This window comes from Phoxinus phoxinus (assembly GCF_949152265.1).
Source record: "Phoxinus phoxinus genome assembly, chromosome: 3".
In the NCBI taxonomy this organism is placed as follows: Eukaryota; Metazoa; Chordata; class Actinopteri; order Cypriniformes; family Leuciscidae; genus Phoxinus; species Phoxinus phoxinus.
In genome coordinates, this window is record NC_136878.1 from 27,782,303 (window position 1) to 27,809,061 (window position 26,759).

The window sequence follows — 26,759 nt, forward strand, 5'->3', positions numbered from 1 at the left end:
CACAGGAGAAATCACGTAACACAGGCAAGCATTTCTGCACACGCATTTTGTTTTATACTGCACTATGCTACAACTAATTATCATTAACATCTTGTAATGAACAGATTTGCATGCATATTTTTTGACCAAGGTCATGCAGAGCAACACCCCAAAATGTGTCTCAAATGTCAGCTGGGCTCTATGCGCCTACTGGCCTTTACAGAAAAGGTCATCTGCTCTTCATTTGGTTGCTTGAACTTGTTGTACAGCATGTCTTGTATTCAAATCTCTGTTTATATAGGAATACATTGAGTATGATAAAGGAAACAGCATTTTTCATTCACAGATAATATTAAAGTGTTCTCAGAGGCTTACTGAAACACAATTAAAACATCAACATACGTCAAAGTCACCATGAAATCAAAATGGACCATTTTTATATTGCAGTATTTCTGTCATGACAACTCTCAAAGAGATTGCCATGGTAATGGATTTGGCAATGTTAATATATTTGGTCTTGGCGGAATAGATCTGCTACGCTGCTGCAGAGCAAGTACGGGACTCGCTACTGCCAATACATTCGCAGACATTGCAGTAAACATGTAAGACATGCTGGTGCATATTTAACATACATGATTTAACCCCCGAAGCAGATCTATACAGGTGGAGCTGGGGGAGGTGGAAGGTTTCTGAAGTGTGCTGAATGCTAACATCAACCCTACCGATATTTGTTAGAATGTATACAGTTATAGCAACCCGCCCTAGACTCCAGAGTGTCACCAGTCCAAATCCAATCAGCATAACCTTTCAAAGAATGGGAAGGGGCTCCAAGAGCCATTAAAGACAAAAGGTGAGAGTCTCTCAGTAATCTGGCTCATTTGACTTAAAAATAAGGAGTAGAGGATCTGACGTCACCATCTTTACCTTAAATGCTAAATACAATGTACTTCACATTAGTTTTTCATGTGATGTTATGTCAAGATGGATCTTAAACAGATCCTTAAACTTGTAATCCCAGACTACCAAATAAGTTAAGGACCTATCAGCCTTTCATTTATTTTAAATGATTTAATGCACATTATTATTATTTTGTGTGCTATCGTAATCATTAATAAAAATAACTTCCCCTCCCTCTTGCAGCGACATGGTGCAAGGGCAGGACCAACCTGTCACTCACATGACATCACAGCAATAGCCAACCACAACGATCCAACTTACATTTGTATTGTCCAAGAAGCCGTTTCACTCACAATAGGGAAGAAAAGACTATTGCAACTTACGTTTCATGCTGACTTTAATGTACGAATTTCTTAACACAGAAAAAATGTCTTTCAAAGTATTTTGTTTTGCCATGAGCTTTATTCACAGCTTCCCTCAATAGGGTGCAATAAAGGCACAATATATTTTGATCTGTACAGATTGCAATTTAAATTCAAATCATCCTCATGAACCTGCTTCTGATTTTTTTCTTGACACAATTCCAGCTGCCAAAAAACACCCACAGAGATGGTGTAGTGCAGAACACATCGTGTTTCTCTAAAAGAAAATGTTTTGGTCTCAAAAAAAGTTTTCCGCAAAAAAATAATCACTCTTTAGTCCGCGTTCTCTTTCTTTTTGGGAGGTATAAAGTATAGAAAAAACATTTGGTTTTAGGGAATTAGATCTACATTACTGAGATATTTTGAAAGTAAGAATATATTTTGGTCTATCATTCTGGAGTGTCAAGTATTATATATCTTCTTTATTATTCCGAGTCTCTCTGACTATTGGTCTTCATTTATGGTGTTTCTGAAAGATGGAGATGTACTCTTGGACATCATCAGGGGAGCCCATCACCACAGGTACCCGCTGATGGATGTTCTCGGGCTGGATGTCCAGGATGTTGGTGGTCCCTGTGGTGGCCATTCCTCCGGCCTGCTCCATGATGAAGGCCATGGGGTTGCACTCATAAAGAAGTCTGAGCTGAAGAGAGTTAAAGAGTTTTACAAGTCTCTACCAGTCCCAGCCACATTATTTATCCAAGAACATTTAGATAGGGCGTCCTCCTATTCCTACAGCTCCCTCTATAGGCTTTAAAAGCAGCTGTAGCAGACACAGGTGAGGGAAGCATTAAAAGCTTTCTCACTAAGGTATTTGAATTATGATACTGTGAAGTAACAGCATGGCACAACGGTTTTTACACAGGTATAATGTAATGGATCCTATTCCAGGTCTTACGGATATGAGAGAGTAAACATTGACACGCCTGCATATTTGACACCTAACAAAAGAACTGGAGCAAAGGTCATACATGCTTTCCGTGTCTTCTCTTCATTGCTGATGCATTTTTAAGTGCAACGTAGGTGTCCAAATACTTTTTTTGTGGCTGCTAAATAAGCAACAATTAAGAGAATTTTATGATAAAGAAATAATCATATTTATTCTATCAATGGACTCCTATTCTACAGTATTACTGAATATATGGCTTTTCATAAATATATGAAAGCATATACAGTATATCTGAATATATGACTGTATTCAGGTTTCAAGTGTTTAAATGCAGTTCAGAAAGAAAATTGCTCAACAGTTGATTTATTGGTGTGATGGCATCTACGTTTAAACAAGGTCACATGAATGTAAACAGTGTTTAGATGAAGTACCTTTCCTTTGGGGCTCTTCACATTTCCAGGGTAAAGGAAGATTCCTCCATAAACAAGCGTTCGATGCACATCTGCCACCATTGAACCTACATAACGGGCTCCATAGGGCGCACTGCCATCCTGAACACATTTTTACAGTTATACTCCATGTGTGTCCTTTAGTAGCTGGAGGTGTATTTGAAATGTATACGTTTGTTCAGCTTTTATTATGTTTAGGGAAATATATATTGTAAAAAAATGTAATATTTGGGAGAAAAAAAATGCATACTGAACCTCTGGGAACTTTTTCTTCTTCAGGTACTCTGTGACGTCAGGATTGAAATAAAGGGCGTAACCTTCATTCAGACTGTAGATCTTCCCCTTCTTCTTAATCTTCACATCTCTGTCCACCAGAATGAACTCTCCAATAGCCTGACATTTAAATGCAGGACGCCTAAGTTTACTTCACTATATTACAATGAAATCCTAAATTAATCATGACAAACTATATATCGTTGGAAAGGTCTAAGACTCCTTAATAGATATTTCAGCACTGTTTTTTGTTACAAATTATGCAGGAACAGTTATAGATGAATTTATGACAAGAGCGCACCTCAAAAAAATCTACATCATAACAGGAGTCCTGACCTTTGTCACAAAAAGTTGACACACACACACTTTTAATAATTGAAATGTTGGTTTTCATGCTAAAATTTCATAAGAAAACATATAATCTAGTATTTGGTCAATAGAAAATTATAAAATAATATTATCTTCTAAAAAGTATAATATATATATATATATCTTTTTTATCGCCTTTTTTTATTACATTACATATTTATATGATACGTAGTTATCATAAATTAGGTATCATTTGAAAGCTTACGATCTCAGAATTCATCCTGTAAAAACTGTTTTGAAATTGGACATTGTGTTACCATAGAAACAGTACTCTAAATTATTTTATCAGGCTCCTCCCCTTTTGGGCATCATTATGTTTCATAATTTATGATCAAAATATTTTCTAATCTTGACAAAACACATTTGGTCAGAAAGGTCTGAGTCTCAAGGTTCCATATTTTGTGACAGAAGTGATAATTGGACAGAAATTTATTAATTTGTTATGGCAGAATGCATACAGTTAAATTCAATGAAATTCAATGACACCCGGAGGCTATTTTTGGTAATACGCCTAAACAAAATCTCATGGAAACTTCCATTTTTGTCATATCAACTTCAAATTTGGAACACAACTTGGTTAGATATATGGCTTTGATTTTACAGTAATTTTATAGTAAAAACTATTTTGTAAAATATATATTTTATATAAAAGAAAAATATTATATAAATTATATTTGATTTAATGTAAATGTAAACTTCCATAACTTTTTCATACTTTAATTTTTTTCCTTTCACTTCAGCAATAATCTGCTATTTTGTCCCTTTAAAACAAGACCAAACTTAGGTCTATACTCCAAAGCATTCTTGAATTACCACCATTTAAGCTTGAATAGTGCATTTTAATGTCCATTCTCAAAAAGGGGGGTGACAGTTAAAGGGTTAATGCATGTGTTATTTAGAACTTATTGTCTTTGGAGAGCATCTGTGGTATGCTGTCAATTATCACAGAAAATAACCTAGTCCTCAGTTTAAAAAAAGATGGAAGAGTATATACATTTACAGTAATACACGTCTTACATTTTTTCTAGTGATGAAGTATGTTTACAAGCTGTTTAATTAATCAAATTTGATTTAAGAAAAATGAAAACTACCGGTAAATGAATTAATTAAAACTATATCCAGAAAATGATGGGAACCCCTAAAAGGTATCACATAGACCGAACACTTTATGGTTCAAAAGAAACCTTTCTTCTAAGAGTGTACACTGTTTCAAACTATGTCTCCAGCTATGAATCATATCATTTGCAGCTACAAATGATTAACTACACATAACTACACATTCTAAGCTTGCTTTGTGTATACTGAATAAACTGTGATACTGATACACTGGTTAAATGATCCCAAAAAGTGATGTGTAAAAAATATAAGTAAAACGGACTCACTGGATCTAACATGAAGCAGTTCACTCCCTGACCAGTGGAGAGGACAATCATGGTGGCACTGCCGTATAGTGCATATCCAGCAGCCACTATGTTTCGACCAGACTGCAGGGCATCTTTCTCAGACGGCTCGCTGTCTGTGCTCTGGGAACAGATAAAGTGTGTTCAGAGATACTAGGGTGGGATCCATGTGGACTGTCATGGGCTGCTTGCATACTTGCAAATCTATTAAATATATTCAGTCATACCTTTCTGTAGATGGCAAAGATGGTCCCAATCGAAGCAAGGCAGTCAATGTTGGATGAACCATCAAGAGGGTCAAAGCAAACCACGTATTTACCCTTGAACACATGCGAGACACTTTGGTTAAATAAATATTACTGAAGTAGTGGTGCATCTTGACTTGTATGTAGCTCTATCATGTCACTCATCTTTACACACACACACACACACACACACACACACACACACACACACACACACACACACACACACACACACACACACACACACACACACACACACACACACACACACACACACACACACACACACACACACACACACACACACACACGACTGGCTTATGTCTAATTTTAACAGCTTTTGACTAATGTAGTTTCATAAGTTACAGTTTTTAACAGATCATTTTGTAGAAATTGAACTCACAATGTTCTCTAGAGCAGAAATATTTTCATTCAAAATTACATTTCCATGACTTTTAAGGTTTTATAAACTGTAATAAACTTTTTAAAATTCCCTGAATTTCCAGGTTTTCTATGACTATGGAAACTCAATTGATAATATGTATTTGCGTATTGATAATATGTATCTCAGTTTCATAATCTTGAATGTCTGATTAGATTTCGGATGGGTTTCTGATCAATAATACAGGTTATGATCTATAAGCTTGCATCTCTAGGAGCTGAAAGCAGTCATGTGACTAGGTCTCCATGTTCTGCCCAGGAAAGGCAAGTTTATCTGGAAACTCACACTCTTCCATTCTTGGACTGTGAAGAGTTACTGAGAACTTATTGGCTATGTTTTTGCAACACTTTGCAACACAAAATATATATATTGATTAAATGGTTTATGATTAAACACTTACAGTAGTAGCTTACCCGTCTATCTGGCTCCACAATGATTGCAGTGTCATGTTCCTCAGTGACCAGTACACATGAGGTGAATGAGGATTTGATCATGTTTATGACGAGGTCATTGGAAAGGATGTCCAGCTTCTTAACCTGATCACCTGTCACATTGGTACTTCCAGCAATGCCATACCTGCCAGAAATATTTCAAAGTCATGAGTTGAATCATATCAGAGTGACTGAAATAAGTTTTTAGGTATTGTTTCTCAATGCATTATAGAAGTGTTGTATAAAACCAACATCACACTACTTCCAGTACAACAGCACTGTTTTCTTATGTGATACTGCATACATAATCCATGTAATGGATACTGAATAATAAACTAATTTGTAATATAAAGGATTCATTTTTTTTAAAGTACAAACTTCAGGTTTTTCAGTTATGCTGGCATTTCCTATCACCAGCATGTCTATATGCTTCAGTTTAAAAACTTAAGCTAATCACACATGTGAAGAAGAAAAAAAAGAATAAAGAATAAACCAGCATGATATTGCTGTCTGAATGAGCAACTATGCAAACAAATTAAAATAAAGAAATGCACTCAAAATGAAATGAATAAATTATATAATTTATTAATAAATAATTATAAAATAATTTATATATTTTTTATATAAAAAAGTAGCTACATTGAGAATATAAAAAAAGAACAATAAATGCTATTATGTAGCCTATAATTACTTTGTATTCATTTATTGCATTCTAATAATTAGCATCTGGCATTAAAAATTGCACACAAAAAACAAAACAAAAAATGCAAAAAATATAAACTATCTAAAATATAGCCTAAGCTTTGGTTAACACTATTTTACAGTGTCCTTGTTAGGCCTACTTAATAAAGTTAGAACATTAAATTATACATTATTACAAGCAAATAACCATAAACCATCCCCTATTCCTAACCCCAAAGTAAATAGGCTACATGTTGTTTAATATACATTACTAAGTAGGCTACTTAATTGTATTAAACTTGTCCCTCAAATCTGATTGGTTGATTGAAATGCTAATCCAGGAACATGTAATGGTGAAAACACATTCACCTTCTGGATATAGTAAACAAGAGATGGACACTGTTTTTAAACTAAAACAAACGTGTTCATTTTTGCAACTCATGTTTTTGCAACCCAAACACTTGGAGTCCCCGTCGATTCTGTCAAAGGAGTGCATGAGAAATACTCACAGGTGCGCGATCCCTGCTTTCCTGACAGCGCTCGAGATGGCCTTTACAGCCGTGCACATCGCGTTCAGAAGAGTTGTCAGCTCGCCTGTGCCTTTGGCTTTCCTGCCCTCTTCGAGCAGAAATCTCGTCAAAGTCACAACATTAGTGTCGAATGAGCTACGGTCTGACATGACTGCAGAGTTAAAGATCTTCTTGCTGATGTAAAAATGAAAAAGATATCGCTGTTGTATTAATACTATGAATAATTCCTGCAACTCATTCTATCGCGGAAACAAAAATATGAAGGCGGAAATGGTGCTGTAGAGGAGTGTATGGAGAGCTAAACTAAACCAATGAGAAGTGCACAGCCAGAGGTTTAGAGGTGTGACTGACTGACTGCGTGGAAGTTTCAAAACAATGTTGCATTGTGGAAACAGGAGTGTGAATGAAAAGCCCCCTCATGGCTGATCTCTGCTGTGTCATCATGATCATGGGTTTGAGTCTGACCCATTGGCGAGCTCACATTACTACTCATCTATACGAGTGGCAGCAGTTTTTAGGGTGAAGAATGTTCTTCTGTTAATTTATTTAATCCCACCACCTGTAAAAGTTCTAACCAAAATTTCCTTTTGAGTTTGAATGGTCTAAAGGATTTTTCAGAGAGTTGTCAACTACAGTATAATAAGCCAGTCCTGCAGTCTGCCATGTTGTAGCTTGTCATACTAGTCAGGCTGGTTAATTATTGGCTGGATTTGGAGAGCTTTTTAATTTGACCTATTTTAATCAGTTGTTGTTGTTCAGTTCAATTTAAAATAGGTATGCAAGACATTTAACATTTACTGTAACAGCCTACTTCAGTTTGTTTTATACATACAGACAGTATGAAAAGTATGTTAATTAAGCATTGGGCTATATACTATTTACAGACTGTGCTAAATGGTTATAGGAAATTATCTTTGCAAAAACATTTATGCTGTGAATGTTCAGCATTTTACTTAAAATGAGAAAGATTCAATGTTCTGTAAGAAATTTAAGGCTAGCCGTTTCACAGAACCTGATTTCACCAAATGCAAAATTTTCCTGGATATATCTCTTTGTTGATCCTGGATTAACATTCTGATCAACCAATCAGATTTGAGTGACAAGTTTACAGTCAAAAAATAAAGAAAAGTTGACAGTTTATGTCAAGTAGGCTTACAAGCGGTGCTTCTTCCAAGGGACTACAGATGAAAATTCGCTTTTCTGCTAACTCTGGCATTTACATTTTGAGTGTAAACTAAAAATGTAATTCGATGTGCATTGTCCCTTTAAAAAAAAATACATATTTTGTTTTGTTATTCATCTATCATTTCCATTTCATTTCAGGGATAACTTGTGGATACACTGTAAAAAATGATCGTGCTTTTAACGGTAAAAGACTGTAAAAATGCTGTAAAACTTAATTGGTTAACAGAAAGTTTCCGTATACGGTGCATAACTGTGATAGATCTCTTTAAGGCAAGGCTTGGCAAGGCAAGGCAAGGCAAGGCAAGGCAAGGCAAGGCAAGGCAAAGTTTATTTATATAGCACATTTCATACACAATGGTAATTCAAAGTGCTTAACATAGAAGAAATGAAAATAATCAAAAGAAATAAGAATAATTAAAACAGTTTAGAATAAAAAATAAAATAAAATACAGTACAAACAGTCGGACGAACATTGGCACAGTGCTCATTCAGTAAATGCAAAGCTAAACAGATGTGTTTTGAGTCTGGATTTGAATGTGGCTACTGTAGGAGCACACCTGATCTCTTCTGGAAGCTGGTTAGCTGCGGCTGGCATAATAGCTAAAAGCGGACTCGCCGTGCAGAGTGAAACCTTATTTCTAGCTGATGTGATCCTAATGATCTGAGTGATCTGTTGGGTTTATATTCAGTGAGCATATCTGCAATGTATTGAGGTCCTAGGCATTAAATTATTTATATACCAGTAATCATACTTTAAAATCAATCCTAAATGTGACTGGAGCCAGTGTAAAGACCTGAGGACTGGTGTGATATGTTCATATTTTCTGGTTCTGCTCAGAATCCTGGCGGCAGCGTTCTGTACGAGCTGCAACTGTCTTATGGTCTTTTTGGGAAGGCCAGTAAGGAGTCCATTATAATCCACCCTGCTGGTGATGAAAGCGTGCACAAGTTTCTCTAAGTCTTGACTGGAAACAAACCATCTAATTCTTGCAATATTTTTCAGATGATATATGCTGATTTAGTTATTGCTTTGACATGACTACTGAAGCTAAGGTCTGACTCTAGAGACACACCAAGATTCCTGACTTTTTTGTTGTTGTTTGACCTCTAGAGTGAAGGTATGCATTCACCTTGAGAACTTCATCTTTGTTTCCAAACGCAATGACTTCAGTTTTGTCTTTGTTTAACTGAAGAAAGTTTTGGCAATTGGGGCTGTAATCGTTAGGCGATAGGGCTAAGTAGATCTGTGTGTCGTCTGCATAGCTGTGGTAAGCAATTGGTTCTTTCTCATTATTTGGCTCATTGGGAGCATAATATGCTATGTATAATATATTATGCAGGTTGAATAGGAATGGTGCAATAATTGAGCCTTGAGGGACTCTGCATGTCATGGATGTCCACTCAGACTTATGGTCTCCTATACTCACATAATAACCTCTCGCTTCTAAGTATGACCTGAACCATGACTATCCCAGAAAGCCCCACCCAGTTTTCCAGCCTGTCAAGAAGTATGTTGTGATCGACAGTGTCAAATGCAGCACTGAGGTCGAGTAGTACCAGTACTGATCACTTGCCTGTATCAGTATTTAAGTGAATATCATTTATTATGTCAAAGTATCCATTTGAGCTTAAGAATTTGTTCAGCTGATTGAAAACAAACTTTTCAATGATCTTGCCAATGAAAGGAAGATTTGAGATCGGTCTATAGTTGCTTAATATAGTCTTATCCAGATTGCTCTTTTTCAGGAGGGGTTTGACAACTGCTGTTTTCAGGGAGTTTGGAAAACTACCAGAGAGAAGTGAGGCATTTACCACTTCTAGGAGATCTGCTTCTAAGCTGTTTAACACACTTTTGAAGAAACATGTGGGAAGAGCGTCAAGGGCGCAGGTTGATGTTTTAAGGTGCTGTACTGTTTCTTGAAATCAGACATAGTAACTACTTTCTCAGGTTGTGGTCTGATCTCTCTGACCCCAGTGCAACTCAAGGATGTGCTGATCACCTTTCTGATATTATTGATTTTCTCAGAGAAGAAAGAAGCGAACTCACTGCACTTGCTGTCTGAGAGCATTTCACTTGGAATCTGGCTTGGGGGGTTTGTCAGTCTCTCTACAGTAGCAAAAAAGAGCATGTGTGTTGTTTAAGTTGCTGTTTATAATATTTGAGAAGAAAGTCTGTATAGCTTTGCCTATAGTTCCATTTTGAGAGCATGGATTGTGTCTTTGTAGATGTTAATGGACTACAAGTTTTGTCTTCCGCCACATGCGCTGTTTTTTTTGCATTGTCTTTTCATATTTTGCACTTTTAATAGTAAAATACTGTTCTATTCTAATTATTGGACAAAAAACTTCCACACGTAATAACCTAGAGTACTGTCTAACACTTGATGGCTGCTCTGTTAAGTCTTCGTCGTCGGTTAGGAACCTGGGTGTGCTCTTTGATACCAATCTTTCATTTGAAAGTCATGTGTCTATCTGTAAAACCGCTTTCTTCCATCTTAAAAATATATCTAAATTACGTCATATGCTCTCAATGAATAATGCAGAACAATTAGTTCATGCGTTTATGACCTCAAGGCTAGATTATTGTAATGCTCTACTGGGTGGTTGCCCTGCACGCTTAATAAACAAACTACAGCTAGTTCAAAACGCAGCAGCTCGAGTTCTTACTAGAACCAGGAAGTATGACCATATTAGTCCCGTTCTGTCAACACTGCATTGGCTGCCTATTAAACATACATTTTAAAATATTGCTGATCACTTACAAAGCACTAAATGGTTTAGCTCCGCAGTACTTGAGCGAGCTCTTAACGCATTATAGTCCTTCACGTCTACTGCGATCTCAAAATTCTGGCCAGTTGATAATACCTAGAATATCAAAATCGACTGCTGGCGGTAGATCCTTTTCCTACTTAGCACCAAAACTTTGGAACAGTCTTCCTACCATTGTCCGGGAAGCAGACACACCCTGTCAGTTCAAATCTAGACTAAAAACACATCTCTTCGGCCTAGCATACACATAACACATTATAGACTTATATAATTCAATGTTAGGCTGCATAGTTTAGAACAGCCGGGACCGGGAACACTTCCCGTAATCCTGATGTACTTGGTACATCATAAGAAGGATGGCGTCTACGCTAATATTAGTCTCTCTGTCTATCCCGAGGTTTACCGCTGTCCACTAGAACCAGGCCGTATCCAGATCTGATGAAGGACCAGCGCCAGGACACGACGACGCCGCTGACCTGAAGTGTCAACCAGTCTCTCCTCCTCTCCACTCCGACTTCAACCAACCGGAACTGGACAAAGACTCTTAATTCATTCTGAACTTCATACACCGTTCACTCATTGGCCAGAGGAGAACTGGCCCCCGACTGAGCTTGGGTTCTCCCAAGGTTTTTTTCTCCATTCTGTCACCTGATGGAGTTTTGGTTCCTTGCCGCTGTTGCCTTGCCTTCTGGCTTGCTTAGTTGGGGACATTTAATATTCAACAATATTATAGATCTGCCTTAAAGGTGGACAATGATGAAATTGTTTTTTGTATTATTTTCATGTTATCACTGTGAAGCTGCTTTGATACAATCTGTATTGTAAAAAGCGCTATATAAATAAAGGTGACTTGACTTGACTTGACTTCAATTTACAGTTTAAGGAAGTGAAAAAGAACAAGCCATTGTATAATTTACAGTGAAAAAACGTAAATTGGCAATCCCACAATTCCCTGCGTGACACTTAGGTTTTAATCAGTTACATTTGGGTTTTATGTTAGCCTACATTTAATGTTGTTAAATGAATGTTTATTGCATTTTTAAAATTTCATGTCTGTTTAGTGTTTGTGTGAATGACACTGTGCCGCTTCTATTTATAGTATTAACTTTCTCAGCTTGTGATGATTCATCATGCGATTCTCATTACCACCATAATTGGTGGTTGACAGTGTATTACAATGGTACAAAACAGATATAGTATTTCAATAGATCGGTAAATTAGCATTATATTAGATAATGAAATACGTTTTTTTTTTTTTACTGTAAATTTGGCTAAAGTCTGTAAAACCTAAAATGTTGCTATCCCATATTATTTTATGACAAATTTCTAGCAACCACGCAGCTGCCAGTTTTTTACCATACATTTTTTACATTATATGGTTAGGTTTAAGGGTAGGGTGTGGTTATATTTAAATTATGATTTTTTTTACATTTTGTGTGTATTCGGACTCCATACCGAACTACCGGTAAGTAAACACTAGAGGTCAGCCCTGAATAAGTGTTTCTTAAAGCACTTCCTCCACTGAGAAGCATGATGAGCCCAGCAAATGTTTCATAAACTTTGAATAATAACAAACAAAACAGATTGAATATACAATATTAGGTTAATAAAGAGCAATAAGCTACAGAATTACATCTGGTTAACACTGCTGTAATGGCCTAGCTCCTATAGGCCCATTCTCTCTGAAGCCATACATCCCACCTCAACCCTCAATGATCAGCCTCACCACAAAACAAACAAACTAAAATAATGATAACAGATCATTCAGGTAATGACACAAGTAGCACATTAGGAATAATGCGTTTGTCAATTTTTGAATGGGGTAACTTTTATAAATTTACTATTTTCTTAAATAGCTTGACAGTATTAAACAAAAAATAACAAACAATGATCCCTGTAATTAAGTTCACTTCAAATATTAACATTTTGCAGCTTCTGCAGGGTGCATGTCGACCTTTGACCACAACTGTATTTCCATACAAGCTTTCTGCTTGGTTCTTTATTCAGATCCACATTAGATTAATAATGCAATAATAATAATCAACTCTCTGAACATTTAGTTTAATGAGTTCAATACAGTCTATTAGAAAGGTAATTAGAACAGAAGTAAGAACATTCAGGTTAAGTGTTGTATCCTCGACATAAACCAAAATAAAAGTCACCACTTTGCAAAGTTCATTTATAGCCTATTGTTGGCCTGACTTGAGAAAAAGTGAAAATGCCCCAGGAAATCATATCTATAGAATTAGCATTTACATTTGAACTTAAAATAGCCTATAAATAATTAATTCGGTGTTATTATAGTCACAATTGGGTGACTTTTAGTGACCCTGCTGATATCCTAAAAAAGTTATTTGAATTTAGTATTTCTTCATGTCATTAGGCATGACATTTTTCGGGTTTAGGCAAAAACAATGGGCTTTTTTTATTCACCAATCAATTTTTAGGTTTCAGGATTTTTTAACCAAACTTTGTATGAAGATGATTCTCAACTATGTTATGAAATATAATGGAATGAATTGATATATAGGCCTACTATTTTACTTTATGCAATAAATGGCCATAAATAGGTTGTCCCATTCAATACAATATACACTGTATCTAATTTGCATATTAATGTTCTTGGGGCAACATGTAATGAAAAAAGTGTAATAATAAGAGTAATAATTAGAAACATTTTCATAATAATATCTAATATTTCATAGGAATATTGATATATAATTTATAATTCACTTGTTGTTCCTCCCAAAATCCCTGATAAACATGATTCCAGGTATCCTCTACAGTGGACATGTATGAAACCAATAGCCTTGTTTTGTAACAGAAAGTCATATTTTGATTAGAAACCCAGGTAACATTTTCCTGAGATGTTGATTTATAACAATTCATTTGAAAACTGGTCAGATTTAAGTGCTAATTACAGTGCTAAATTTGTCATTTTTAAAGACCAAGAAGTTGTTGTCATGTGAAACTTTCAAGCATTTGGTATGTGAAAAGCCCCGAATGTGCTCTTTATGACATCCAGAATTAAAACTGTGACATGTATGGTGTCAGAGAAATTCACTAAAATGTAATGTCCACTACAGTGTACAAAAGTGTATTCCTGGGTCTCAGGAGGATGCAGTAAGAGGAGCACCTGCCTTTGTGTACTCAGTTATTTGCACGTCACGCTCTCACGTCAGGGAACATGTATTGTGCGCTCGGGTGAAGCACGCTCTTGTGCGCATGAGCGAAGAGGACAGGAGGACACTTCACCGGGACTTTTACAAAGGGAGCGCACGGACGGGAGAGGGACGTATAAACAAACTTCTTTGAAAAAAAGGTAGGCTAATTCATTTTTCCTTTTTTTAAAAACCCGCATATGCTTCTTATAAACTAGACTTTATCGCTCACTTCAGGGCGCGTGCGAAACCTGATCCAGCAGCTACAACAGGTCTGCAAACAATTGTGTTTTTCTGTGGGATATGTTAAGCTGATCATTTTTTGTCTCAAGTTAAAATAATGAGTATATAAATATAAATTAATCGTGACAGTGGTAGACATACACTGAATGTAAGCTGCAGGACCAACGTTGGGAATAAATGCTGTGGGCGATTGTAGTAGTGCATGTCGCACGACTCTTGTTACTTGTCAAGATAAGAGATTACAATATAATTTTAATGGTTAACAGGGTCAGATCTTTTGTGGGGGAAATACTTTTCTTCAGATGTTGTGTGTTGAGACTAGGCTACTCCGTGAACCCATGATTTGTTTTTACACAACGGTCGATATAAATGATGTAAAGAGTTTTTGCAGCTAACCTTTGTGTCAGGAAGCATGCGTTCTTGATTTTTCCCGCTACACCATGCGTTTAAGTTTTATGTTTATTTATTTAGGTGCAGGCCTATGTGATGTAAGTTGTCTGCTAAATGATAAGTTTAGGTTTGTAGTTCTCATAACTGAGTTGGCTATACCTGTAGTATAGAGCAGGGTAATTGTTCAAGATCTGGAACTGTGTTTTTGTGTCTTTAAGTTTGATATAATGTTACTATATAGGCCTATGTTTGTTAGATAAAGTAGTTTAAAAATTTACAACCCTAAACTGTAAATGAATGTAAAATGAGTGCTGATGTTACAACTTATGTCCAGATGGTTTGTGTTACACTAATGGAACACACTGACATTTGACAATTTTGACAATTGATTGTTACAACACTCGCCAGTACCCCTAGTATACCACATACATTTCCCTGTATTCATGAAGTCCAGCACAATTCAAAACTCTTCAGATGCAGTCCTCAGGTCGCTTTACAGGAAGTAAGTCATTATGATGATCGCCTTTCCTGTGCAGATTTCAGGAAGTTCAAACTGATTTTCATGATAACCTCACTATAAATGACTGATGTCTTAAAGCTGTATGGCGGTGGTTTGAGTTCTCGAACAGCCATTTACTGAAATTCTTATCATTCTTTCATTACTGAATTTATCGTCATATCAGTCGTTATCCAGGAAAATGTAGTTGTACTACCAAAAATCTGCTTTGCACCTTAAAAGATACTGAAAACCACCATAATGGGCTACTTGATGTAGGCCTACTATTAAAGTTCATCTTAAGCGACAAATCAATAAACCGTGACTGTACACAAACCAACACGAGACGATCGCGTCATTCAAACAAAGACAAAACTCCATCAGGGTTACTCGTGACACCAAAACAATGGGATTTACTAAAACATGATAAGAGAAATGCCCTAAATAAAGAAAAGTCATAACTAGGCTATTTAAACTTTAAAATAACCAGAGGCTTCTAGGAATGCCATTTTATACTTAACATGATATAGTGCAGCTTTTCATGAAGGTCCAAGAGAGGACTTCTAGTCCTGAAATACTCTGAACTATAACTTGTTCATTGTGCTGGCATGCTCATTCTTCCAGGTTGGCATCATTGCCATGTACAGTCCGCAAGAGGCTCTCACAAAGACATTATTATGCTCTAGTGAAAAGGATTGTCAGCGACCTACAAATATTATCACCATCAAAAATGAAACCTCTATATCTGAAACAAGGGAGCCCTTTCCCCTTTCAAATATCATTTACTGGATGCATTGATTCACCCATCATTTCAACAGCAGACAATTTTTAAATTCTTCTTTGTTGGATTGGATCCCACTCTTATTCCAGTTGCACTCCTCAAGAAGTCTGTGACCTCTTAGACCACATTAAACTTGTGATAGTATATTTTGTAAGGGGCCAATCCAGAGGAAAATGGGCACATCCACAGGGTGTAAACTGTTCGGTTCTGCTCCGAGACTATGAATGGAAGAAGGCTTTGTGATGCCGAGACATCTTTTGGAGGTAGTCCCAGTTGTTTAAAGAGGGAACTGTTTCAAGATGAAAGTCTTCTAAAGCCCCCTTTCACCAATGACATAATGAAAGACCATATTAAAGAATGTGAGATCCCTGTCTGCCTTTATGCTTGCTTTCCAGAGGGATTCTTATTGTTAAAAGCAAGATGGCTAGATCTTTTCTTTGAAGCTGAGTGCTGTTCATGGGTGGCAATGTGGCATTTCAAATGAGAAGAGGTTTGAATGTGAATTTCACTTTCTAACCATGGACGCATGCATGTTCCTGTCAATTAGAAAACAATAGGATGCTATGCACATTGTGTCCCTCATTAATTATTTATCCTGTTCTATTTGTTTTGTACCATCATGTATTTGTTAGCAACAGTAGGTTTGGTTTCTGATGACTTGTTACAAAATAAAATGGCTACAACTACAGTTCAAATAGGATAGATGTATTAAAAAAATCATTTACTCGGCCTCATGCCATATCTAAAGTTCCAAACCTGTATAACCGACTTTCTTTTGATACACACAAAAATGGTGTTTAGACGTTCTTCAAAATATCTCCTTTTGCAGAAAAAAGGGAAATCCATGCAGGTTTTAAAAGACATTTTCTACATTCAGGCCTTTGTGGACATATGGCCGAAGCCTCCTCAATTTGCACCTTGCTGAGGAAGCTTTCCACATTGGGATCAAAGCTCAGTTCATGGTGAAGGGAACTGTCACCTACATCTCTCTCTCTCTCTCTCTCACTCTCTTTTTTCAGGCTGTAAAATCCACACTGTCGCCTGTTTATACAGAGGAAATTACTTCCACTTTGCTGCTTGGTTAGAATTGTTTGCAAATCTAATCTACCCCCATTTACCATCGCTCCAAGCCTACCAAACATCTCTAGCATAGAGAATCTCACACTATATTGTGGATGGGTTACCATGTCTTTTTAGGCTGGTCTTTAACACTTCTGCTTTATTTGATGTACATAAAGTTAGTTCTTTAAAACAAGATTATTTTATTCTGTTTCTTTACTTGCTCCTGGTCAATATACACTGTCATTAATAAGTTTGGAGTTCGTAAGATGGTTTTAACAAAGGCTGCGTTTATCTGACCAAAAAAAGCTTAAAGGGATAGTTCACTTTAAAATTAAAATTCTGTCATCATTTACTCACCCTCAAGTTGTTTCAAACCTGTATTAATTTATTTCTTCTGCTGAACACAAAGAAAGATATTTTGAAGAATGTCAGTAACCAAACAGTAGTCTGTACCCATTGACTTCCATAGTATTTTTTTTCCTACTATGGAAGTCAATGGGTACAGACTACTGTTTGGTTACTGACATTCTTCAAAATTTCTTTCTTTGTGTTCAGCAGAAGAAATAAATTAATACAGGTTTGAAACAACTTGAGGGTGAGTAAATGATGACAGAATTTTAATTTTAAAGTGAACTATCCCTTTAAACAGTAATATTGTGAAAAACTTAGGCCAAACTTTTTTTAAAATATATTTCAAAATGTAATTTGTTTCTGCGATGTCAAAGATGAATTTTCACTTGATCATTCAGAAATCATTCTAATGTGCTGATTTGATGCTCCTATTATGATCAATGTTGATCAATCAAATGTATTGTTAATTGTGCTGCTTAATATTTTTGTGGAAAATTATACTTTTTTTCAGGATTCTTTGATGAATAGATAATTCAAAAGAACTTGAAATTTAAATATTCTAGAACCTTAGAAATGTCTTTTCTGTCACTTTCTGATTCATTTAATAGACACTTACTGAATACATGTATTATTATTATTATTAAAGAAGTCATATTGACCCCAAACTTTTGAACTGTAGTGTAGGCGAGTCTTTGAAATTCACTCACTGACTAGTGTATCATTTGTTGAGTCATAATTTAACTTGTTACTTATATTGTTGAACAATATGCAGACAGAAATACAATCCCGTGTTTAAATTAGGCATTTATTTTGGGACGGTTATTAGTTACTCATTCAAATAGGTACAGCAAAATAAAGCTAATCATTTGATATTAGTAAACCATGCTCTAGTAATCCTTCCTTTTTTTTTTATGACTTCCTAGTGGAAAATCAGAGTTGTTTGCACTCAGAATGCTAGTGACCTTTATTTCCATGCAGTGATTTAATCTCCTTGGTGGAATAGGATGTACATTTTCAAATCAAATCAGTAATTTTCCATCATAAGCAATGTTCCATCAGTAAATGTACCTTCAGTTAAAGCCTTTTCTCATAAAAATGCACCCTTTTTTTTGTTTTGTCCTGCCTCATGCTATAGGCTTATATTTGAGGAATAGACTCGGCTACAAGGCAATTAAAATCGAGAGGCAGGAGGTCCAGATCTTTTGTTGTTGTTAACTGGTCGTATTCAATCAGCAACCATCACATTGGCTTGTTTGACCGTATTCAAGACACTCCAGTATGACTTTTTTGCTGAGGATGCTGTCTAGACGTTTGTGTTTACATATTAATTAGGAATTAATTATCTAGACGATCAAAGTCCGGTGGGAAGTTCCTCTTGTTGTTGTGAATATTGCAATCATTAAATGAATGAGGAAATAACAAAAGTAAAAGGTGTTATTGGCAGTTTTATGGATTATTGCTTTGTTTTTTGTAGTTTTGTGTCCACAGCTTTGCCTTGAGCATTCACGAAAGGGCTTCTCAAAACCTCTCTGAATATAGCTTTCTTTGGTCAGGTTGGTAGGATCAGTGCATTTCTTTCAGGCTTTCCCCTTTGCATAATATGAGAAAGTACGGTAATTAGTAAAGACTCTTAATTAGAAGCGCAAAATGAAGAAAAAACGCCTTTGTGATGTATCAAACCTGTGACGTGAATTGCTTGTTTAGGTTGGCTGATTTGTAAAATCGTAAAATCTTTTCTTTGTTACCCAGAATGAACCGATTGAATGGCTTGCTGCATTCTGATGCATGGTCCAAAACACTGGATTAAAAGGGACACCTGGTCATTTGACTTTTTTTAAGCTTGAAACATTCCAGTAAAATAGAGAAACAAAGGATCAGGTTTACTGCATCCCAGAGAGCTCTCAGCACTTTAAGGTCATTGTCCTGAGATGTGGCTGCCGAACAGTGACTTTATTCTAGTCTGTTTTAGAGTTTTGTATTGATTTCTTAGAATAGGAGGTCGAGAAATTTTTTACTCATCCATCTACTGGTTCATGTTTACATGTTGAACATATACTGTAAAATTATGTTGGCTGTTTTCCATCTTCTTCCTCAGAGTTTAAAGTTTGTTTCCCATTAAAAAAAATTTCATCGCATAGAAGATGTCCAGAGTATGTCCAGCAGGTTGTATAATTAAATTAAATTTTTGAAATGTCAGAACGAGACAAATGGGGGTCTTTATAATTTTTCATCATGCATGTAAGTGGCCGATGACATCACTTCACTTTCCATTTTTAAAAGTGATAACTACATCACTCAGTTGTTCCATCTTATCTAAGAGGTTTCTCTGTTTGGCTCTTCACCATGACTTATCTTCACTTTCCATCAGGTATTTTTCATTAAAATGAAGATAGATAGATTCACATGTAGCAGCGTGAAGATCTTGTCATGTGACGAGAGAAACCGCGCTCTGAGCAAAGATGCAGCTGGGATTAGTGGGTGCAGAAGAAAAACTCCTACATTCTCAATTTGTCAGTTGTTTCACAGAGGTCTTTTTGTTCTTTGTGACGTATGACATACCCACATTTGCAAGTGACATTCATTTTTGTAAACATGGTTTACTCTGAGTCTTTACACAACTGTGCCATTTGACAGTGACCTTAACATAAGTCAAATGGCTGTTTTCTATCAGACTGAGCCACAGTTGACTTGCTTTCCCTAATATGTTGACATGCACAGTTACAGTCTTCATCTGTCTGTTGATATACCGAGCATCACTTATGTATGTCTGGTTGCAGACAGTATGTCTAAAGGCTGGAATTCTCAGCACGACTTATGCACAAATTGTTGCCCCGATTTACAGTCTGGCCAAGTCAACACCATGGCAGTTGCTGAAAGAGCCAGTCAGCAGATTTTGGGCAGTCTGAGTTTACAGATTTCAGATCACAGACAAGGCTTAAGTCTTACTAGTCCCAGACTAAAATGCATGTTGGAGCTGTTTTCACTGAAAGTAACTTGCTCAGTGGCATTGTTTTGTCTCAAGATGCACACCAGCAATGTTTTTCTTGCTCATGCATGTTTATAAAAGATACTTAAATGGCCTAATTAAACTATGGCCTAGTCCTGGCTTAATCTAAGCCCTACATTTTTTTAGCTTCGGACTTTGATTCGATTCAGGATATTAAACATCTTGAGCAGATTTCAAAACGCATATTGTTTTAATTTGCCATGCATCTCCTAGAAACAAGGTGCATGTTTCTGTGTGGGTTTGTTGTGTTTAGAAAGACTTGAAATTGAAAATCTGGTAGTGTATTTAGTAGTAGTCATTTAGTGTATGATGCCCAGTTTTTGTACCATTTTAAAAAGTCGACAAGAGTATGATGCCTAGTTCAGATTTTAAAAGTTGGGTATATTCCAGCACTAACATAATGTACATGCTGGACAAACATAAGCTACAATTGCATTTCAACTTCAGAAAAAATGAAGTCGATCATTAGCCATAAACATTTTATGACAAGATTCCAGCAGGTCTGATTGAAGTGAGGGAAAGATATTTAGGGAATGAACCCTCCTCTGGTCTCCCCTACACTGACTTCTAAAGTTCAGCGCTCAATGGAATGCAGTGAAGGGTGGCGTTGATGAATACTGAGCTGAAGGTTTGGGGCAGGAACAGGCAGGTCTGAGGAACGTACAACTTTGCTCAGTTGAGTGCCCAACATTTATGCAAATCTGCCTTGTTTGAGATCTTTCTTTATACATTTTAACCCTAGTCATGAGGTAGCTGGTCTTTTGTGGACTATAGACCTTATAGACCTATGCCATATTGAATTTAACACGGGTGAAAACGAGGCTGTAAGGGATAAACTTAGAGTCTTTTTAATGGTGCACTCTGTATAAAGGTTCTGGAGATCACTTCATTTTTACATAGTTTATGTCTACTGAAAGTTTTATTCGGAAAGATGTTTTTTTCAGTTGAACAAATAGTATGTAGTTAAACAAGCGTATAATCCATTGAACACACTGTAATTCTACCCTTCACAGCTTTAGTTTTATATTCTGACAAAATACAAATAGCTGGTGATCGATATATTTAGTTTATTTTTATAGCAGTACTGGAGGCCCTTGAGCATAGATGGCAGAGTTCAAATTGTATCAGCTGGACAGATAGCATTGATATGAATAGGAATGGTAAAAGTTTCTCCAGGTAGACCTCCAAAGTAACTAATAAGCCATTATTAAGGCTGTGTGTATACATGTACACTCTAATGTATTTAACAGCCCACATTTGACTGTATGTGTTGTGGCAAACTGACAGCCTACAGAGAGCTTGGTTGACTGACCACTGATCTCAGGTTTCAGGTGAAGGCGTCTACCTCAGCCTGTCGGACTGCTTGAGTTACCCCATCAATGTCAGCTAGGCCGATGTCCTCCTAAACAATACCTTTAGGTGTCCAGTGGTTACATGCTGATGGTTTGTCTGAAAGCAATACAACTTTAAAAATAAAGACAGGATGATATGGAGGGTTTAATCTGAAATATCCAAGAACAGGTATTGTGTAACATCTTTCCAGTAATTACTGTTTTAGCCTTTCAGAACTTTTCATTTTTAAAGATGTACTGTATTAAGTTGTTTAGTTAGCGTTGGCATCAGTGTTCTTTGTGTGCTTTAAGTTCCAGTTAGTGATGGGTTAATCATAAACGATTCATTCATTTTGAACAAATCTTTAATATGACTCGGGAACAAGAACAACGAGTTGTCTCGGAGAGTGATTTGTTCGTTTTGTGTTGATCGTGCATGTGCAACGTCCCATAGGTTCAGGAAACAGAAATGATTAGTTCACCTCTCGAGTCTTTGTTTCCAAGTCGTTCCTTCTATTGTCACGTGACGTGATGTGACGATCATATTGGCTACAGAAATTAGTTAATCATATCATTCCCAATAATTAGTAATAATTTCCATTGTAATATATATTGTTTTTACTCTTAAAGTTTCGTGATGCATTACAGGTGTCAAATTGTGTACATTTGTGGATTTCTGTCATGATGGTTATTTTCGATAACTCGTGATGAACGAACGACTCAGACCCGAAGACTCGAGAGGTTAACGAATCATTTCTGTTTATGGTACTGACGGCATAGCTTCAGCCTATGGGGCTGGGACGTGACAAAAGAACGAACGACTCGGATTAGGAGGTGAGGTGACTGCATAGCCTGAAGACCCATAATCAATTAATGAATCATTTCTGTTTTGCATAATTTGGCTTTGGCTGCATTTATAGATTTTTTTGGTCTGATATTGATATTGGTTTTGAGAATGGGAAAGATACCCTTGTTTTGGCTAGTCTTAGCAAAATGTCACTCTAAATGAGGTCTCATAATAAAACAATGTGTTTGAATTAAGGATGCGGATCCTTAATTCAAACACATTGTTTTATTTGAGTGTACGTACACTGGCAGCGCCACTTGGTGTCTGTCTGGTGCCCAGCTACGATTCCAAGGCTGTTTAAAACCCTGCCATGCCACTCACATAGGTTTCCATTAAATTACACTATATTTGTTCCAAATCATTGTTAATAAGGCTTTATCCTACCTACCCTAGGCTGGAAGATTGTGTATTGTGCATTTTTCAGCAAAACGTTTGACTTTCTTTCGCTTGAACGAAGTCCATATGCTTCATATAGAGAGCTGTAATGATGTAGATTGTTATGAACACCGTTAATTAATAAACATTTAGCAATTGGCTTGATTTCGCAGTGATCCTAACCAGTACAAGCATGCTGCCTCAAGCTTGTTCCTTATGTTGAGCTCTTTATGTTCAGACATGCTTTATGTTGCTAACTTCTTTTGCTTCTGTTGATAACACGTGTACTAATACTCTGTGGGATTAAAAACCACAAGAACAGCCTGCTAATGTTTTTACTTATCTAAATTGATAACAACATGCTTACCTAACCTAAAAGTGTCTCTCTTGCCATTTTTTTGTCCCCCCATATTTACCTAATTTCAAACCGAATTTGGTACTGTCATGTTTCTGCTTGATATTAATCTGAAATAACCAGGGTGTCTGTGTGAGTTTCAGTGCGTGACCTCTCTGAGCTCTGTGCCGAGCTAAAGCAAAGCCCAGTTCATAATAGTCCTCTCAGGTTTCTGTTTTCACTAATAGGGGCAGGTTCACCTAGGTAACCAAATTTCCATCTGGATTGTGGATTCAACCTTCTAATGTGTCTTTTCATCCTCCCCTTCATGCTTTGAGAAAAAATCAAACAAGTTGTTGTTTACTGAAAGAAAAATCACAACAAAGTTTTGTGCATTTGTTTAAACGGCTGAGCAGGATCTCACCACCTGCTTTGCTTCTTGAAATGAACAGGCCACGGTCTGCATGTCAACACTACCCTTTTAGCTGAAAAATATTTCTGATTGTATGGTGCTCAATATGTTGGATTTCGCAATGGACTTAATATTCAGATAGACTGAATATGAACAAAATATGCAAAATAATTTTTTATTGGATTAGGGAAGTTCCATGAATTAATGATAGTCATTGATGATTCCTGAAGTTTTAGGGTTTGGAGTTTGGGGTTGCATATGTCAAAGTACATGTAAATTAAACCTAATGGGCCGTTAGAAGTCACAAGTTACCAAACCAAATTATTTTACATTTTGACATATTGGTGATATACGAAACTGCATTAAGGGATAAGAGCAAGTCTCACAATCCTCATGTAAAGTCTATTTACACATAACATAATCTATACAACTAATCAGTTTTATATTAGACTGTAATAGTTTAATGTTATTAACAGGAGTCCAATCATGACATTACAGAGAGAGTGCATTCACAAATGTACATGAATGCAAATATGGAGATTTAATCTCACAATCATCTCAAGGGATGGTTTGCTATTATTTATGTTTAATATGCTTAATGCACTGTGTAAAGTATTTCCCCTTGACAGAACATCCATTATTCATTCTCAGGAGAGTGGGCAAACCTAAATTGTGTTGCTGAATCAGTTATTGTTATAGGGAAAGTAAATGTCTGATTAATGTAGTAGTATGCAAATATGAAAAAATTAGTGTTCAATCACAATATTTGTTTTGTTTGTTTTGTTTGTAAGGTATTCTAACTCTCGTACATAACTTTTCATTAATTAATAAAGACATACGATACATGATGTGTATTGCTGCTTTGTTTAGTAAGTGTAAAAACAAAGTGTAAAAGACAAATTAGAAACATGTTACCGTATTTAGTTAAGACAATCAGATAAACACCACTTTTATCTTTTGAGGCAGATAGTTGAGTTTTTTTGCAGTCATATGCTGTGTTATGTATTATGAGAGTGTTTGGCTGTGTAACTCTCTTCCAGGGGCTTGTGGTGTGATGACTTAATTAAAAATTCCTTAACCTCAGGCCTTGGCAGACAAGTGTGCTGTACAGTGACAGATCTCTCTAAGCAACAGAGAACTGGTCATGTTTAAAAGGATTCTTTAGCTTTGAATGAAATATATATTGAGCTTTTGATGTTTACTTCATAAGATTCACAAAGCTTCATCCTACGTTTGAACTGATCTTTGATAATCCATCGTAAGCCCCTTAAAACGGATTTTTTTTTTAGAATGAGATGAAAGTATCAGAATTTAAGAATCTTACCCTTATTTATTTTTTCTGAAAATCCATTATTCCCCCTCTCAGTAATTCCAGATTATGTGCAAATCCCTCTATACCCTAGTAAAAAAACATATACCAAAATCAGTGTTGGGGTAGTTACTCAAAAAAAGTAACTAGTTACTAGTTACTAGTTACTTCTGTAAATTGTAATGAGATTACTTTACTAGTTACTGCATTTGAAAAGTAACTTCACTACTTATTACTTTACTTTCCCGTTTCTTAATTTACCGTGTAGATACATGGACAAACATAGCCCTATCATCACTTAGCCTGCATGTCCGCATAGTGTTTATAAATGTAGCCTATAAAAATGGCATGTAAAACCATATAAAATAACAATATCCCTCTCTGCACAAAGAAATATGCCTCACTGTAAAATCTACAAACAACAGGATTATGTCCGTGGTGGTAGACACATGATCAGGGCTGGACAGAGATAAACATTATATTTTATTTTGACGAAAACTGCAAAACTGAAACTTTGTTCTCCATCTGTATTTTGACCATAGACCGTATATAAGAGATTTTGACCGATACACTGACACTGCACGCTCGCTCAAAGCCCAAAGGGGGAGGCGTTTAAAGATGTGATTGGGCCAATCCAGTGTCAATCAAGAAAATAACCAATGGGCCAATCTACGTGTTTCATGGGCCGGTCTGTCAGAAAAAAAACTAACGCTGACTTTTTTTAACCAATGCATTACACCGGCACTTACCCAGCGCCGCCAATTAAGCAAAACAAAACGAATGGGCCGCCGATGTACGAGTTTTATGAGCCGTTAAGACAAACGAACAAAACAGTTTTAGATGCATCGGATCGGCCCAAAAAGCCGTGAATCTCCCGGTAGTCCCGATGGCCAGTACTTGCCTGCCAGGGCATAGAGTGAATTTCTGGCAAATATTTTTGTCCTTTCGGGCAAAAAACTGAAAGTAATGTGAATATCGCCACTGGCCGAAACTCGCGTCTCCGTCTCCATCTCCATTCCTCTCTGTCCTTCGCACCAGCAGCTACGTCACTCAAATCGATCTCTATGGCAACGGTGCTCAGGCAAGCACACACACACAGGCGTGCACGCACCACTTCGACAGATCAGGGGCCTCATTTATAAAACTGTGCGTAGGATCCTTACTAAAAGTGTACGTGCGCCCAAAAGCCATAAATGGCGTGCGCAAAAAAATATTCAGACTTATAAAACAGTGCGTACGCCAGAACCTGCGCAGGATTCACTTTATAAATCCCACTCAGCGGAAGATTGTGCGCACATGCGTCTCCTCCCCGAAATAACCATATATGGAGCTTACAACGCCTAGTTTTACTATGCATATCCTCATCTGCATATCATTTGCATATGATTATTCATCCACGTGATAACATGTTTAACGGTACAAGATATTAGGAAAATATGAAATACGGATGTGCCGTCACATTACATTAATAAAAATATTTTAGTAGCCTATGCCTTGTTTTTGAATAAATAAATCAAATAGTCTAGTGTTAAATACATTTCAGAGAAAGTTTTTCTCAATCTTTTCCACTGGCCAAATAGTCTTTTTAATTGATTTATATTTTTTTATGGAAACAGATAGACCTTGTTGTGCATTATGTTTGCACAATCTGCTATCATCATGATAAGCAATTATCTCTGTAGTTAAAACATTAAAACAC

General features: G+C 36.5%; 2 protein-coding genes across 2 annotated transcripts in view; one reads left to right on the forward strand and one right to left on the reverse strand.

Moving 5' to 3' along the window:
- Positions 1-1,040: 1,040 nt before the first annotated feature.
- On the reverse strand, positions 1,041-7,449 carry fbp1a (fructose-1,6-bisphosphatase 1a). Its single transcript, XM_079605888.1, has 7 exons — positions 6,987-7,449; positions 5,779-5,941; positions 4,906-4,998; positions 4,661-4,801; positions 2,892-3,029; positions 2,619-2,738; positions 1,041-1,941 (listed from the first exon to the last, which is right to left on the reverse strand). Exons 1-7 carry the CDS (start codon positions 7,154-7,156, stop codon positions 1,753-1,755), a joined length of 1,014 nt encoding a protein of 337 aa, XP_079462014.1. The 5' UTR covers positions 7,157-7,449; the 3' UTR covers positions 1,041-1,752.
- A 6,628-nt stretch (positions 7,450-14,077) lies between these two features.
- The window catches only part of kank1a (KN motif and ankyrin repeat domains 1a), a 62,681-nt gene continuing 49,999 nt past the window's right edge, over positions 14,078-26,759 (forward strand). Inside the window, exon 1 of the mRNA XM_079608362.1 lies at positions 14,078-14,283. The gene's annotated coding sequence lies outside the window, so the exon portion shown is untranslated. The remainder of the gene's footprint in view (positions 14,284-26,759) is intronic.

Excerpts from the sequence above, each read along its gene's own strand:
- fbp1a (XM_079605888.1), bottom strand. The coding sequence starts at position 7,156 with ATGTCAGACCGTAGCTCATTCGACACTAATGTTGTGACTTTGACGAGA. Across the intron at positions 2,739-2,891 it reads AGAAGAAAAAGTTCCCAGAG|GATGGCAGTGCGCCCTATGG; the intron begins GTTCAGTATGCA and ends AAATGTGTTCAG. Across the intron at positions 1,942-2,618 it reads TGAAGAGCCCCAAAGGAAAG|CTCAGACTTCTTTATGAGTG; the intron begins GTACTTCATCTA and ends AACTCTCTTCAG.